The sequence below is a fragment of the Bidens hawaiensis genome, unplaced genomic scaffold (assembly GCF_021521415.1).
Source record: "Bidens hawaiensis isolate Kalapana, Puna unplaced genomic scaffold, B.hawaiensis_p1.1 tig00053942_1, whole genome shotgun sequence".
Classification (NCBI taxonomy): Eukaryota; Viridiplantae; Streptophyta; class Magnoliopsida; order Asterales; family Asteraceae; genus Bidens; species Bidens hawaiensis.
The window spans coordinates 16946-34671 of NW_027499707.1; the positions used below are offsets into that span (position 1 = coordinate 16946).

General features: G+C 34.1%; 2 protein-coding genes across 2 annotated transcripts; both read right to left on the reverse strand.

The window, feature by feature from the left end:
- Positions 1–1341: 1341 nt before the first annotated feature.
- LOC143600317 (uncharacterized) lies at positions 1342–4654 on the reverse strand. The gene is made up of 4 exons (XM_077078044.1): positions 4292–4654; positions 3223–3434; positions 2195–2474; positions 1342–1665 (listed from the first exon to the last, which is right to left on the reverse strand). The coding sequence occupies exons 1-4, from the start codon at positions 4568–4570 to the stop codon at positions 1369–1371; spliced, it is 1068 nt and encodes a 355-aa protein (XP_076934159.1). The 5' UTR covers positions 4571–4654; the 3' UTR covers positions 1342–1368.
- Positions 4655–13832: 9178 nt separating this feature from the next.
- Positions 13833–15858, reverse strand: LOC143600323 (uncharacterized). The gene is made up of 4 exons (XM_077078048.1): positions 15502–15858; positions 15123–15334; positions 14408–14639; positions 13833–14186 (listed from the first exon to the last, which is right to left on the reverse strand). The coding sequence occupies exons 1-4, from the start codon at positions 15778–15780 to the stop codon at positions 13833–13835; spliced, it is 1077 nt and encodes a 358-aa protein (XP_076934163.1). The 5' UTR covers positions 15781–15858.
- Positions 15859–17726: the final 1868 nt, after the last annotated feature.

Sequence of the window (17726 nt, forward strand, 5' to 3'; positions counted from 1 at the left end):
CATGCTGAACACGCGGTCAGGAAGATTGCGGTCAAGAAGGCGTTGGAGGCTAAGAAAGACAAGCATCATGGTTCACACGCGTCCAAGAAGAGCGTAAGCAGGGGGTTGGAGATAAACCAGGCTCATGGTGAACACGCGGTCAAGAAAGATGACGTTCATGGTGAACACATGGTCAAGAAGGATGCTGCTCATGGTGAACACGCAGTCAAGAGGGATGCGGTTCATGATAGCAAGGCGTTAGTGGTAGTAAATGATCATGAGGCGCATGGTTCACATGAGGTCAAGGACGAGAGTAAGGCGTTGGTTCTAGTGAACGATGGAGGGCATAGTGACCACTCGGTCAAGAAGAATGAGAGCCTGGCGTTGGTGTTAGTAAATGACGGAGGTCATGGTTCACACTCGGTCAAGAACGAGAGCAAGGCGTTGGTGGTCCACAAACCGGTAAGTAAAACTAAAACAGATAGCAAGGCACTGGTGGTTCACAAACCGGTAGTTAAAATCGATAGCAAGGCGTTGGTGGTTCGCAACTCAGTAGGTAAAAAACCGACAGGGGTGCAGTCACTGATGGGTGGATTATTAAAGCAATCTAAAGATTCTACAAAATCAAGCAAGTCTAAAAGTGCAACAAAGGGAACTAGTGGTGCTAGTAGCAGTGGTAATAAACCCGGTGGTGGTAGTAGTAGTGGCGGAAAGTTGAAAACTAGTATGGTGTGCTTGCAAATGCTACGGCAGAAGCGAAGACTAGAGCGGATGGAGAAACTACGTCGCAAAATCGCCACTGATAAGAAGCATTAACTGCGCATATATGATTCTTGTAAATGTTTTTTTTACTGGTAGTGACATGTATAAAGACAGATCTTCATTTATTTCCATGCATATCGAGTTAATGAAAACGCAAGTTGGGGTGTTAAATGAGTCGCATTGTCGTTGCACACATTAACCAAACATGACACGAGTATTTGCATATTGATGCGATAATGCGAACTTGATCCATTTAACCTATAAGTTTTGTTCAAACTTTTGCATATTAATATTCTAAAATCAAGTTAATTTATGATAGTAAACTTTTTTATTCAAATATATAAAATAAACGGGTCAATCCAAAACGACCCATGCTTGTGGGTTTAACTAGAAACTAAACCAAACCCGTTTAGACTAAACTTAAACACGTAAAAATATATGGATTGACAAACAGGGCAACAAGAAACGCTTGGAAACGAGTATGTTTGTAAAAATGTAACGTAAAATATGACCAATAAGTTATATTACTACACAATATAATTTAAAAAAAAAAACATAACATAATTTCAAAAAGAAAAAAAAGATTTATGAAGTTGCATTTATAGTATGCCATAAAAACCAAAACTATCAATATTCACCAATAAGAAGCGACTTTAAAATGGCTTCTTTGTTACCATTATAATTTGGGAGCAAATGACCAACACCCGGTAGCTCATGGTAATGAATCCATGGTAGCTTTTTCGCTATGTACCTTTCTAAACTCACAGGTACAAGCCCGTCTTCATCCCCGTGCCATAAATGCACACGACCCTCATTGTTTGGGAACAGGTTCTCTATCTCCATTGGGTCGAACTCCCATTTACCAAACCCAACGATCATGTCCCTAAAAATCGACTCCATTAGTCCTTGTTGCCTCACATAGTCCTGTTTACAAGTACTAGCTCGAGTTAGAGGTCGAAAAATGAGTGTGTTAGATTAGCTTGCCAACATTTTTTTTCTGTTATTATTTTATTTTTGTTGCATACAAAATGTTGTTGTTTTGAAGATAAAAACATTACCCAAGTTTATTTTTCTTTCATACTATTACAGTAGATGGGTTGAAATGGACTGACATAATAAATATTTTAAAAATTCCTGCTTTTGTGGATTTTAGTTACCAAATAATTTGAAAATAGATCAATTGGAAAAATTAAATAGTCAAAATAAGACTACTTTGACCCGTTTTTTTAGTTAAATATTTGTTTGACCAGACTCATATAATAGATGACTTAGAAGTCATACTTTTGTTGCTTTTACTTTAGTTACCAAATAATATGAAAATAAATTAATTGAAAAAGTTATGTAGATGACTACTTTGATATCTTTTATTTAAATTATTATTTCAGCATCTTTTTATAAATAAGACCATTAAAAATAAATTTTCGTGATATTCCCATTAGTTTTACACTTTTACCTTTAGGTTCGGCTTTGATGTTGGTGACCCTTCGTTTTGACGCTTTGCAATAAGCTTCCAGTCTGAAGCAGAGAAATTAGGCCTTCCGGCTATAACGGTAGAGCCCATAAACCATTTTTGAGTGTTCCACCAATAGACCAGCCATGGCGCATAGTGTGACACAGCAACTGCCAACTGATCTTGAACCGGTTGCAACGTGTAGGCCGCCAATGTTAAGTTTCTTGGAAAACTAGGCCACCAATAGTTCACAACCGGAGCTACCAATGCCACTCCTGCTAGCCTGTTACAAATACTTATTTTATTATTTTTATTTTTCATTTTATAAATACTTTTAATAATAATGCAATTACATAAAGTTAAATGTTAAGTATATTTTAAGTTGAAAGATATATACCGGCGTAATTTGACTTTCAACTTCTTCCTTTTAAAGAAAAACATGAATAAAAAACTAGAAAAAGTATATGACGTCTAGAAAGATCAAAGATATTGGTTATGTTTGGTTTACCAAACAATAACTTTTAAAAATAGTAATAATGAAAACAAAAACCAAGAAGTGTAATAATTTTGTTTAATCCAAACACAACTCATATTTTATTCACGTAAAACAACATAAACTCTAACCCACACACACTTATAATCGTATAATTTTAACATGTCTCTTTAACCCATTTATTTGAACGTGTAAAACTAAGTTGATAGTTGGTAATCCTAGTTATTAACGAGTTAACCGGGGTATAGGTTGTAAAACCAACTTAAAAAGATTATTAACGGGATTAGAGAACCGACCTGTTAATTTAAATGGATTAACATGTCAATCCAAACACACCCATTTAGTTAATCCTATCAACATATTTTACCAACCATATGAAAATTCAAAATTTTATAACCTATCATACAACTCATCGATGCTGACGTGTTATTATTAGGAATCTTCACCATGATCTTCAACATTCGCGTGAAGAAATAATCTAATTATATGTGGGCCACTACAAACCTTAACTTTTAGGTGAAAGAAAGTAACATGTTACCTATGAGGAATGTACTTTAAACTGCCCCAAGCTCCTTGTTGGCCCATGGAGTATCCAATAACATAAAACTTTGACCCGAGTTCCAGTTCATCAGCAAGATTTTCTATATCCAAAGCGAAACTCCGAATCGTTCGCTTCGGATCCGGGTCACTCTCTCCGTAACCCGGCCTATCAAACGTCACCATGTAGATCTTTAGTTCTTCAAACAGTTCCTAAAAATTGTTCACAAATTCACAAATCATTTTATTTAGTATTATCTTTTTAAAACGTCTTATCATACATTCTTTAACTTTACTCTTAAATTTTAACCACTCTAGAATTAAATAAATAATAAAAGGTTATTCTAAACTAAATTGATTAACCATTAAATCCACATACCCAATTTATATTTAAAATAATTAAGTTTAATTACCAACCGACCATTTTCAACTAAAAAAATTAATCTAATAAATAAAAATGAGAGTGCAACATTTTTATTTATAACAGGCAGTGTTGCAAAAATCCCGACTAGGCGTCGGTTAATCACTAGTCTCCACTTCTCTAATTAATTTTGGACAAATTGGTCAATGGTCAAATCCGGCCAAAATCGACGGTAGATTCCAACCAAAATAAGCGGCTTCCAGCAAGATTCAATTAAAAACTAACGGTTTCCAGCAAGATTCAAGCCAATTTCCGTGCAAAATGTGTTTATGTTATGTATAAAATTGAAAATTTTACATAAAGCCCGGTCCGATTAACTGCTAGACTAATGATTTTTACAACACTACTCACAAATAAGACGTTTTAAACTAAAAACTCAATTGATGACGGTCTCCGGTTGTAGGGGTGTGTATGAGTTAGTTTTTAACTTTTGGACTAAGAAGACAAATCAAAACTGAAAATTCAGGTTTTATAAAACCCTTCGGAAATATGAATATAAAATCGCACTATTTTTAAAATCCATAATAAAATGATTTCTCAACATGTGACTCAACCCGATTGTAGAAATTTAGATACCATGAAAAAAATTTCTGGATCTGACGCATTTATTTTAGAAAATCTGGAAATTACCGTAAAAAAATAAAGTTACCCGATGGAAAAGCGATTCGTCATGGCGGCAAGACCCGAACCCATGAACAAATACAATCTTATAATCAGCTAAGTTTCTGGCAACACCGTATTCACTGTAAGCTAGATGTCTACCGTCTCTTAAAGTGACACGTGGTCCGGTGACCGGTGGACCACCGGGAGAACCACAGAGTTGTGGTGGTGGCGGGGTGATGGTCTGGTATGCCCATGCTAATAATCCGATGAAGAGTACCACGGCGGTTCGCCGGAATGTTTTGTTTTCCGGCTGGTGTTGCTTCATCTTATGGTGCTCACGTCGCCGGAAAGTGACGACGGAGATGGCAAGGTGATTATTATTATTATTAGTAACAAGTTGAGCGGAAGACTTGTTACTATTTGAATTATTAGTAACAAGTTGTTTGATTTGGTTGTTAATATTTGAATTATGGAAACTAAAAGTTATATATATAATAGAAAAATAGCCTACGTGTGAAATTTGAATTTGTTTTATATTTAAAACTTTACATTAGTTTTATATTTTGAGAAAATGATGAAAGTGACCGTTTTGATCAAGTAAATTCCTTGATTAGCCCTCATTTTTACAAATACCTAAATTGGCCATATAAGAAGTTTTTATATGGCCAATTTAAGAACATGTAGAGATATAAAAAAAAACCTAACCTGGAATCGGACCCGAAAATATAATCTATAACCGGGTTATTTTATATCCGGGTTTTTAATACTCGACCCTACCCGTAGGGTATAGAGAGGGTATGCATTTCAGTACCAAAACCCGTACTTGGAACCGGACCCGATTTGTACCCAGTTATACCCTAAAACCCGAACCATACACGGAACCGAACCAAAAACCGGGTTTTTCAAATACCAGAAACATATCCGGAAAAATACTCCTAAAAAATGCAACCCCTTAAGAAATCCAATTTATACCCGAAAATAGGGTATTCAAATACCCGGTTCTATACTCGATCCGAACCCGATGCATATTGTATGGTTTTTAAAGACAATACCTTAACCCGACCCGCAATACCCGGTCATACCCGGAACTGTGTATTTGGAAAAGCCGATTTATGCACCTCTAAGAATAGATGAATCGTCCTGTTAAAATCTATCATCTGACAGGTTATGCAACCATTCACAACTAGACACATGTACACATAAAAAGTCAGGTCCGGCCATTTAAAAAGAAAAAAGACGACACATTTTGCTCAAAACCGATAAGTTATTAAACTGTACGTGTCGCTGTTTAAAGTTATGTTTTCATCGGATGCGACTGTTTTAAGTTTGGTCAGGTGGCCAATCTAAACGATCGGATTTGTATAAAAATGGCTGGATGACCAACCGTGTTAACAAATGAAAGGATTTTATTGGGTTACAAGTCGGGTGGATGAGATAAAAATGAACAAATGGCAGATGAAAACGGACGGCCAACGATTTTTAAAGTAACCATTTTAAGAATTTTTAAAACAAAGGTCTAGTCTTAAAATATCTTTTGTAAAATGGCACCACTTTGGAGATTTTCGGTTTTATAATTTATTAAAGTTATATCAATATGCATCTATATTGTTATTTTAAAGCTAAATAATAGTAAAATGAAACTGATAATACAGCAATGATTAATGACATATATAGTAGTATTGTTCGGTGGTTGAACGTGTTATAAAGAGACAAGTTTTAACGTGTGGTGCTATTGTAGTTGGTGGCGAACTCATTTTAGGAAAAAGAAAAACGGATAGTATATATAAATATAAAATGATTAATATAATATAATTAATATACTAAAAATATTAAATTGTTTTGTTCGTCCGTATAGGTAACACGTTTTTTACTTAATTGTTTGGTGAAAGAAAATTATTTTTTTATAACTAGAAGTCTAGAACGATAGCAATGATAACTACTCCAACAAATAAAAACACGTATTATAGAAGAGGTTTCGGAGTTTAACTCGTTCAATTTTGACGAAACTTTTCGACAAAACTATCAACCATGTTTTTAAGAAACGACAAGTTGGCCTGTCAGGCCTACTTGTTTTATTGGCCTGACAGTTTATCCAATCTGTTTTGACTGTTTATTTTTTTTTATATACAAAATCATTAATTTGTATTAAAAGTTTTAAAATGATAAAGATGATTCATGTTAGTATTTTAGTGTAATTGGATAAACGGGTCAATCAATGTAATCATAGTAAGCATTAAGCAAGTTAAAGATATGCGGAGTGTATGCTTGCTTTAGTTTGCCATGATGTTATGGGTGAAACCCCTAACGAATAAGGGACCAGGGGCAGCGCCCCGGTTAACGGGGTCCTAGGGACGGCAACACCTAACGGGGTCCAAAGGGCAAAGCCTAATTGTTACTAAGTGCTTCATTAAAAATTCATTTTTATAATATGTAACAAAATTATAAGTTTTAATTTAGAGGTAATATTAATGAAATTTCAATTTCAAAATATAAGTGCATAAGACAATTATCATAATCTAAATTGTTATGAAGATATACATTGTTCGTATCGATTGGCCGTCTCTCTGCTTCACAATTCTTACGAAATCCATACTAAGTTCTTGATATCATTTATAGAGTTTTTTCCGATTAACGTATTTGAAAACCATCATATAACTTTTAATCTGAAAATTTTCATACAACTCTTTAAATTATCCAAGTCAAAATGCCCAAAATCCCCATCAATTCATGATTAATAAAATAATCATAAATACTACACGTTCCATAAATGAAAATGAAATACATTAATAAAAAAGATCAAATGTCCGGTTTTCTAAGTTGCAAACCCGACAACACCTACTTGATTCCAGTTGTTTACGTGTTGATACTACTAGAGGAAGCTTCCATTTAATCTCTTTATGGTTCATTGTTATTATATGTGCCATTGGATCGTGGTGGAAGATAACAAAGTTTAATATTAATACTTGTATCTTTAAAGCTTGTAAAATGTTTTGTAAAGGCGATCAAATACAAGAATTAAAGATCATATACAGTTTTTAGTTTTTTAGTAGTTAAAGATCAAGTATAAATTTAGAGAACAATATCAAATATAGATTGTATTGAAGATCAACTACAAAGAGTCGAAAATCAAAACAAGATGCAAAAATCAATGAACACATGAACATGATAGAAGTTGTGGCGGACAACCGGACACTAAAGTGTTTTGTTTTTATTTAGTGTAAAAACTAATGATCTCTTTTAATTTTTCTATAAATTTAGAGGTTGTTTATGTTAATCATATCTGATCGATTCATATATAATTCATCCTCTTTCCCACTCCACATCAATCTAGAGCCAACCGATTCAGACTTAATTTTGTTCCATTCAGATGCTTTTTTTTTTTGAACCAAGCGGTCGAAGCTCTGATCGAATCAGACGTCTCCTTCTTAATGGTTTCGTTCAAAAGTAAACATAAAGGTTGTCGTTTATAAAACTTTATGTATTAACATGTATAAAACATATTAACATAATTACTTATAAAATGCTATGTTTATGTATACATCAAAATATGTCAATAATACCTAATTCAGTTCACACATCTGCCTCACCTATCTCTGAGGCACCCCTTTCTGTTTTGGACCACAAGTTATGGGTAATGGCTTGTGGTCTTTATGTATGCATGATAGTGTTTTAACTTTTTTTGAAAGGTATATATGATTATGTTTAATATTCATATTGTTTGTAGCTTACCAATCTCTCATCACCTAGCTACTTTTGTTGTGGGCCATTTTGTGAGACTATTTAGATACCTAATAAGAAAAAGATACCTCAATCCTCATACTGTCATATACCTCTCACCCTTTAGCCAAAAGTTAAATTGATATTTAAATCTTGTAAATTTTAAAAATCTTAATATCTCATTTCTATTTAATCCAATGTCTTTTTAATAGCAATTTATAGATTTTCTATGACCAAAACATGCACCTCTAACCTTTTGGTAAGGGGCCGGGTACTCTACATGATTGAACCCATAATTTTTATTAGATAAGTATTATTTTATTTTATTTTGTTTTCTCCAATTATTTTGTCTTTCTTCCATTTACAAATACCAAGAGAAATAAGAAGAGTTGATAAGAGTCCCTCGATACGAGTATTAAGAAGTGCGCTTTTAAATTTCATCCTAATTTTTTAGAACGAGGTTAGTGTTAATTTAGATGAAATGCTTAATATATTTCATCAAGTTACTAGGATGGACGATATGCATGAATTAGGGATGACAACTAGTCGAGTTTGTGATACGCATAGGTAACTACAGTCTTTAGTCTATCCGACTGTAAAATAATATCTATACCCGGTCCAATACTTTTGGGTATCGGGTTTAACACGGGTATCGTGTATACTCGTTGCTTTGTTAAAACTACATGTTGTGATTCCAACTACATTTCTTACTATTCTATTTTTATAGAACTTTATTACACAAAAGAAGTCAGAAATACAAAATCCAAAAATTCATGGGATGAGTGATTAAAGAAAAGAAAAAACTATTCCCGAGTATAGTTCGAATAAATGACTGTATGTTTTGAGTAACTAAGTTAGGTATCATTAAATACCATATTCATGACCCATACCCGTAAAATAATTTTAAAGTAACTCGTACTCATTCCCATGTTGTCAAATGTGGGCTTGTCTGCCAACGCTAGCATGTTTATAATTGAGACATACTAATGAGGTATGTTCCAGGAGACAAGTGTGTATATAGTCAAAAAGACAGATTATTGGAGATGAAAATATAATTCAAATAAAAAAACACTAAGGTCGGTATTTGGATATTATATTGATAATTTCTATTTTTTTTCCAGGTTTTGTGCGATACCTGACTTGATTATGCGAAACTATGTACCTGTTTATTCTAATCGTGTATCCAAAAGATTCAAATTTGACTTTTCTTGACCTTTATCCAATAATATTTCGTTCAGTACTTTTATAATGTGAAAAATAAAAAAAATTAGTTTCGTATACGTTTTATTAGATTATTTTGGTATCAAGTATCAACTTGTCTTTTGAAACTTATATTGTCTTGAAATTTACATGTTTTAGATATTTCAATATTTGTTAAAAACATGAAATTATATAAGAATGGTAAAAAAAGAAAAGAAATATACTTTGAAAAAAAGGTCTTATGAACCACGCAAATTACATTTTTTTAATTAAAAAAATAACTTTGAATGGTAAAAAATTGTCTAATGAGCCAATGAGTTTTAACTCAATTGATATTGTACGAGAAGTGATGGTTTATCACAATGTGTATTCCGTCAAGTGACAGGTTTTTTCAGAATAGAATATGATGGGCTTGGGCTACCTAATGTTGTCTGCGCTCACAGACGTATGAAGTCGCATTTACCATTAGGTTATCCCAAATAACCGACTTTATTTGTTACTCCTTCTAAACAGGAAAAAAAAGGTCTTATGAACCACTTAGAGCATTCACATCCCGTTCCCCATCTTCATCTCTATAATTACACTACAAAACACTACATTTCTCTTTCCTGTTTAATTAAATAATACTTTTATTATTACAGTTTCTCTCTCCTCTACTCACAACCAATCCAACAAATATTAAAAAATAAATAGGGGCAAACAATGTTCCCCAAATTTATAAAAAATCACTACATTTCTCTCTCCATCCTATAATTTACACCCACAATCATTCAAAACTCCATCCTATAATTTATCAATTCCCCTCACATAATTATGAGGGATGGGATGAGAATGCTCTTAGATTCAATGTAGGCGTTGAATTGCTACATTGTCACATAGCACACAAATTCTTACTAGATTAATTTTAATTTACAAATTTAATAAACATGTGTACTATACAGTCAGAAGTTTGAACAAAAGAATATAAGCTTATGCGTAGTGGAGATGCTACAAATAGGGGCATATTGTGATACGTGACGCCCAGTCAGTAAGGAGTGACAATTTGTTTTTTGAATGTAATGGTGTAGGAGCTACAAGTTGGGCCCACAGTATATATTTTTATTATTTTCTTTTTATAATTAAACTAATTAAATAAAAACCAATTTATTTAAATAATTAAATAAAAATGTATTAAAATTAAAAAATAAATACAAAAAATACATAAAACTAAAAAAAACACATCAATAATAAAAATAAATTATAATAAAAAAACACACCACAACAAAATACATATAAAAATACAAATAAAAAAACTAATCTATTCATCTTCATTTTCGTCTTCGTCCCCGTCCTCGTCTTCGTCCCCTCCTCGTCTTCGTCCTCGTCTTCGTCCTCCTCAACGGGACGATTATCCCACACGTGTTGAACCAAATCCGCCTTCAGTTGGTTATGTATATCACTTGATGTGAGCTGGTGAATTTTATACGTTCGTTGGTCTTGGGTTGGTTCAAGGAACTGTTCTAGAACGCTTCCTGGTATATAGTGTTGACATATTGCGTTTCCCTCGTCTTCTAAAATCATATTATGCAATATGATACACGTATACATGGTATCGCTCATTTTTGCCAGCGTCCACACACGACAAGGGTTTTTCACATAATGCCAACGTTTTTTTAGAACCCCGAAACACCTCTCGATATCTTTTCTCGCGGACTCTTGCTTCTTCTTAAAATAATCTCTTTTTTCTTCGATCGGGTCTTGAAACATCTTGACGATGATCGAGTACTCTGGATATATCTCATCTCCCAAATAGTATCCGTGACGATAGAAGTATCGTTGGCATAAAACGGTAAGACCGGTATGCTACGGCTGATGTAATACTCTAGCACGGGTGACGCGTTGAGAACGTTTATGTCGTTGTTGGACCCGACTGAGCCGAAGTAGGCTGACCAAATCCAAAGGTCGTGTGAACAAATGGCTTGAAGACTAACCGTTGGCACTCCATGGTCGCCACGAGTGTATTGACCTCGCTATGCGGTTGGACAGTTGACCCACTCCCAATGCATGCAATCTATACCCCCGATCATGCCTAGAAAAGAATGTTTGCTTTCGTGTACATCTTATATGCGAGTCATGTCGTTTGAAGTAGGAATCCTCAGATAACGACGAGAGTATAATTGTATTATCCCTATACAAATAAATTATTAAAAAATATTTATATTAAAAACAATAGTTAATACAAACAATTTAAATTTTACCGATGCAAAAATTCTTCAATGCATCTCTCGTTGTTTTCTCAGCCATCTTTAAATACTCGTCATTGATATCGGTCGTGTTTCCATATGCGAGGATGCGTAGAGCCGAAGTACACTTTTGGATGGCGGAGAATCCTAAATATCCTCTTGCGTCGGTTTTCTGTTGAAAATACTTATACTTCCGCTCCATATCTCCAACGATGCGCAAAAATAAACGCTTGGACATCCGAAAACGACGTCGAAAAATAGCGTCGTTATATTTAGGTGTGTCGTTGAAGTAGTCCTTCATCAAACGAGCGTTCGCTTGCTTAAGATCCCGAAGGATATATGACCGTCTACGTGGTAGCGTATAGCTAGTAGAGCCGGACACCATGTTATTGGCGATGGCCCGAACCGCGTTCGTGACCTCTAAATGCTCTTCTGCCACTCGTCGATGAATCTGATGAACTCTTCGACTCTTGTTGATTAATTGATCCCAAATCTCGGCAAAATTCGTGGAATCCGGGGAACTCATTGAGTTTGAAGAAGTATGAAATGATGAAATAGATTGGTATTTTTATGTTTGAGTTTGTGTATGATATAGTGAAAATGGTTTAATTGGTTTGATATTTATATCAAGTTTTTAATTTAATTTTTTTAATTAGCCGTTATCCAACGGTATAATTATTATTATATTATTATTTTCATCTCTCGCCGGCAACAATATAACCCCGCCCCCACCCCAATTCGCCCACATATCGTCGGGAGGGCGTTGTTTGCGCCCTTTCTCGCCCAACTCTCATCCAAACTCACGCCCAATATACATGACCTAATGAGGATCCTTCAATTGAGATGACACCACACGTACGATATAGGGACTTCAAAGTTTGGCAATCTATATATTCCAACTATTGGTGGTTGTCAGTCCACATCTTCACAACCACAGCTTTTAACATAATACAAAAACGAATAAATATATAAATAAATCACAATATTCTTAAAAACAGACAAGGATGACTCAATGCCCGTAGAGACTCACAAACGGCAAGGTGGCCCTTTGCTACAACCGCGACAGTTGCACCATGGGTTCAAAGAACATGATCGATCAAATACTTTATTATTGCAATGGAAAACTGACACAAAAACTCATTACAATAAATCACACATCTAATGATCTATAACCTCTAACCAAACCCTATAGTACCTTAAGACCAAGACATTATCATAATAACCGTATTACAATTAGGAAACTAAATCAACTTGTCAACTTAGGTCCTTCCACATTTACCAACTTGTGAACACGGTCCGGACTTACCAACATGGTTCATGCATAGACGAGTCCATTTGTGTTCGTATGTATTCATTTTAAAGGATTCTGGTGGTTGATGGAAAAAGGGGGAAAGAAAACGTAAGAAAGGAAAAAAGAAATTGTGATATGAGGGTGTGCATGTAATTGTTTCAGTTTTGAGCCGACCCAAACCGAAACTAAAATCTTGGTTATTGGGGAATGCTAGCATGTTGATTTTCAGTTAATCTGTTTTGCGTATGGTTTGGTTTTGGCTAGATTAAACCAATCTCTCGTTTTGAATGGACGGATCTTTCTTAGATGATATTATTTGCGTGTATGACGTGTGTGTTCTTACAACATTAAACTCATACGCCAATTAACTTTATAAAGAATAAAGGTAGAGAACATTGTACTATGCTCCTAATGTTCACTTTCTCATAGGCATGCAAAAAACCGGTTTGGGACCAATGAACCGGTTTACAACCCGACCCTCTCGCACTCTATAACCGGTTTGCCCCAACCAGTTTGGTTGAAGACCCAGCCCGTCGGTTTTCCATCAGTTCAGTAGTTAAGATTGTGAAACTGATTTGAAAAAAATTCCGTATTGCGACCCGATTATAACTGTTAAAAACCTGGCTTTCAAGTCCCAACAAAAATATTGCCGTTGGGGACCAAATTTTGACCCTTTTTGTCCACATTTTTGTACCATTTGGCCACCTAAGTGTTGGTATAAATATATGGTGGATGCTTTTGTTCAGTCACAACACTAAGAAAAAGCTATGTACTCTCTCAAATGTAAAAGAAATACACATTAATTATTTTCTAGAACGTTCAAGCAAAAAATCTCAAACGTCTTCATCTAGTATGCAATCTTCCTTTGGCTATGGCGTCACTAAAAGCGAGGGGATGGTTCGAACAATTCCTATGAAAAGGAACCAAGATGTTTGGCAACACTTCGGGTTATGTGAATTGTGAAATGGAAGTCGATCTAAACAAGGCTCATTGCAAGTATTATGGTTAATTATCTAGAATACATGCGAACACCACCTTATAAAAACCACATTCTACTTAAATATTGCACGACATTGAAAAACGAAGTGGCTCGAGGTTAAACATCAGTGGGAAATGACGGAAATACATTGGTTATGCCTTACAACATTGATGGGGGGTTAGGAAGCAAATGACACATTTTGTGATTCAAGTAAGCTTGTAAGAAGTGACTTTAGAATGGCTTCTTTGTGATCATTATCATATTGTAGCATATGACCAGCACCTTGTAGCTCATGGTAGTGAACCCATGGTAACTTTTTTGCTATGTATCTCTGCAAACTCACAGGCACAAGCGTGTCTTCATCTCCGTGCCATAAATGAACACTACCCTCATTATTTGGGAACGGGTTCTCTATCTCCATTGGATCGAACTCCCATTTACCAAACTCGATGCTCATGTCTCTACAAAGGGACTCGGCTAGTCCTTGTTGCCTCACGTAATCCTGTTTACAAATATTAGCTCGGGTTGACGCCTGCATAAAGATTCAAGGTGGAAAGACGAGCGTGTTAGGTTGACTTACAAACACTTTTCTTGTCGGTTATGGTTTTTGTTTTGTAAAAAGTTAATGTTTTGTTTGTGATTACAAAAGTAACTTCCTTGTACATGTTTATAAAGAATGGTTAAACTAATTATATATAAAGAAAAAAGTATTTTAATTAAAACGACCATTAATATGTTTCACTATAGTTTTACCATAAGCTTCATGTCCGAAGCTGATAATATAGCCCTTACAGCCATAACACTAGAGCCCGGAAACCATTTTTGAGTGTTCCACCAGTAGACCAGCCATGGCACGTAATGAGACACGCGAACTGCCCATTTGTCTTCAACAGGTTGTAACTTGTAGGCAGCCGTTGTTAAGTTTCTTGGAAAGCTAGACCACCAGTAGTTCACAACCGGAGCTATCAATGCCACTCCTGCTAACCTATTACAAACACTTTTTTTAATTACAATTTCTTTCATTTTATATACTTTATAATATAATATACATATATAAAAACTCGTTATATTTTCGCTTTTACCCATAACCTGAACACGACCCGTGCTTTTAATTATTTAAAAAACATCAACCCTAACCTGCACACACTTATTAACAAGTATCCCCGACCCATTTAGCCCATTTATCTAAGCGCAACAAGCGGGTTAACGATTAATAATCAAGTTGTAAACCATAAACATGTTGATCTGGTTGATGAATTGTAAAAATAGGTTAAATGAGTCATAATCAGCTACGCAACTCATCGATACATGCCTTGTTAAAATCTGAACAAACCCGTTTAATTAAACATGTCAACCTGGATTATGTACTAAACAAATTATATATACAACTTTATCATCCATCATGATTCATGCAACTCTTCCATGCAAAAATATCATGTGTTGACAACCAAAAGTCAAAACCTCTTACCTATGAGGAATATACTTTAGACTTCCCCAAGCTCCTTGTTGACCAATGGAGAATCCAATTACATAAATCTTTGACCCGAGTTCCATTTTATCAGCAAGTTCTTCAATATCCAAAGCAAAACTCCGAATCGTTCGCTTAGGATCCGGATCACTCTCTCCATAACCCGGCCGGTCGAACGTCACCATGTAGACCTTTAGTTCCTCAAACAGTTCCTACAAATTATTCACAAAAATTAAAATCATTTCATTTATTATTATATTTTTATAACGTCATATCATGTCACGTCATACACTATCTGATCATACTCCTAAGTCCTAAATAAATCACAACTTTTTTTTTCAACAAAATACATCAATGGTGGCTAGGATTAATTAATTACCGGATGGAAAACCGAATCATCATAGCGACAACCACCGAATCCATGAACGTAGACGATTTTGTAACTGGCTACATTTTTGGAGACACCGTATTCAGAGTAAGCTAGATGTCTACCGTCTCTAAGCGTGACACGTGGCCCAGTTACTAGCGGACCGCCAGGGGAACCACATAGTTTGGGTGGTGGCGGGGTGATGGTCCGGTACACCCATGCTAAGAATCCTATGAAGAGCACCACCGCGGTTCGCTTGAACATTTTATTTTCCGGCCAGTTGGGCTTCATTTTATGCTACTCAAGTGAGTAATTTAAGTAGGAAACTTATATATATAGACAGAATATTAACATATGTGTGACATTTGAATTTATTTTATAATTAAAATTTAAAACCAAGATTAGTTTTTGTATCTCTTATCATTTTAAAGTTTTATTAAAAGTTAGGAGACACTAGTGAATTGAAACATCAATGATTAATGACTATATATAGTTACTTTTGCTATTTATATGACAACATATAGTTATATTGGTCGGATGATAAATGTAACAAAAATGACAAATTGTAGCGTATGGTGTAGTGTTAGTTGGTGGTGAATTTGATTTGAAATAAAATGTATCATTGGAGAATATACAAAACGACATATTTATGCATTTAATCGACAAACGGGTTAGAATCATTAGGTAGTGTGTAAATAATATCTCAAACACATAAGAGCGGATACTTTTCATAAAAAAGCGAAAAAGGATTGTTACCAAAGTAAAGTTAACTTTTCATTAGAAAAATAAGGAAAAAAATAACATTGATATCAGATACATTTATTTAAGTTATGATCGATCAATACATCTACAAGGTTTTAAATCTTTTAAACCGAACCAAGGTCCGAATTTAAATTAATTTCATTTTTGGTTTAGAATGAAAAACAATAACTTTTTTTTCTTTATTTACTATTATATGTAGGGGTAACTTTGTATAATGTTAACAAAGTTTTAAAAGTGTTTCGATTAGGTTACATAAGTTTAAAACACGTTTCAATTAATTCACTAAACTTTCATATTTTATTAAATTATAGATTTTAACATGCTTTTTTATCATGTTTTGATTTTGTTTCAATGAAGATATCATTTTATCTATTTTTTATGTTGATGTCGAATGGTAATGTGATTTTTTTTATTTTTAATATAATTAGCGTTTTAAAAAAAATTAAAATATAACTATATATATTGCAAATCCCGACCCTCATATGTTCTCCTTCATTGCTTTTTAGACGCACAAAAAATCGGATAAGGTTCGATTTGAAGATTTATTGACCCGATTTGAAGAAAAATTGTATGTGTGGCCTAATTGAAACGCTTTGAAACTTGGTTACTGGCGTACCCGTCAACATAATTACAAAGTTTTGGCGGTGGCGGGGTGGCGGTCTGGTACGTCCATGCTAAGAATCCGATGAAGAGGACAAGTCAGTAATTGAAGCAGGAAACTTATAAATATACTATTTTAATATATGGGTGGGTGAAATTTAAATGCATTTTATATATTCAAAAAACTTTTTGGGTTAATTTTTATATCTTCTATTATATTGAAGTTATGTGTGTATCTATATGTTTAATAAAAGTATTTATAAAAGTTAGACACTAGTAAAATGAAAATCAATAGTTAATGTATATATATAGTTGCTTTTGCTATTTATGTGATAGCATATAGTATATTGTTCGGCTGATAAATGTATTAAAAATGACAAATTGTAGCGTATGATCCGGTGCTAGTGGATGGTGAACTCTTTTTTGCCATACAACAGCCTATATAATATATGTTAATCTTCAAGCAAAATAACTTCATTTAACATATACATATATGCAAGTGTTTCAAGTTAACATATACATATATGCAGATTAAAGAGTGTTTCAAGTTAACATCTTGTGACCCGCAACAAACATCACATTCGTGCTTTTAGTTGCCAAATGGGTCAAAGTCGTTAGGCAGTGTGTAAATTATATCTCAAACACGCAACAATGAACATTTTTCATCCAAGAAATGAAAAAAAATAAAATTTACCAAAGTAATTTAACTTTCCGTAAAAAAAACGCTAAGTAAATTTATTTTTAGTTATGGTTGATCAATACATCTTACAACCAACCAAATTAAGGTAGTTTAAAACTGAACAAAAAAAACAATTTAAATTAAGTTTGTTTTTGCCTTTTTGGTTTCGAACGAAAAAACAATAATTTTTTTAGCT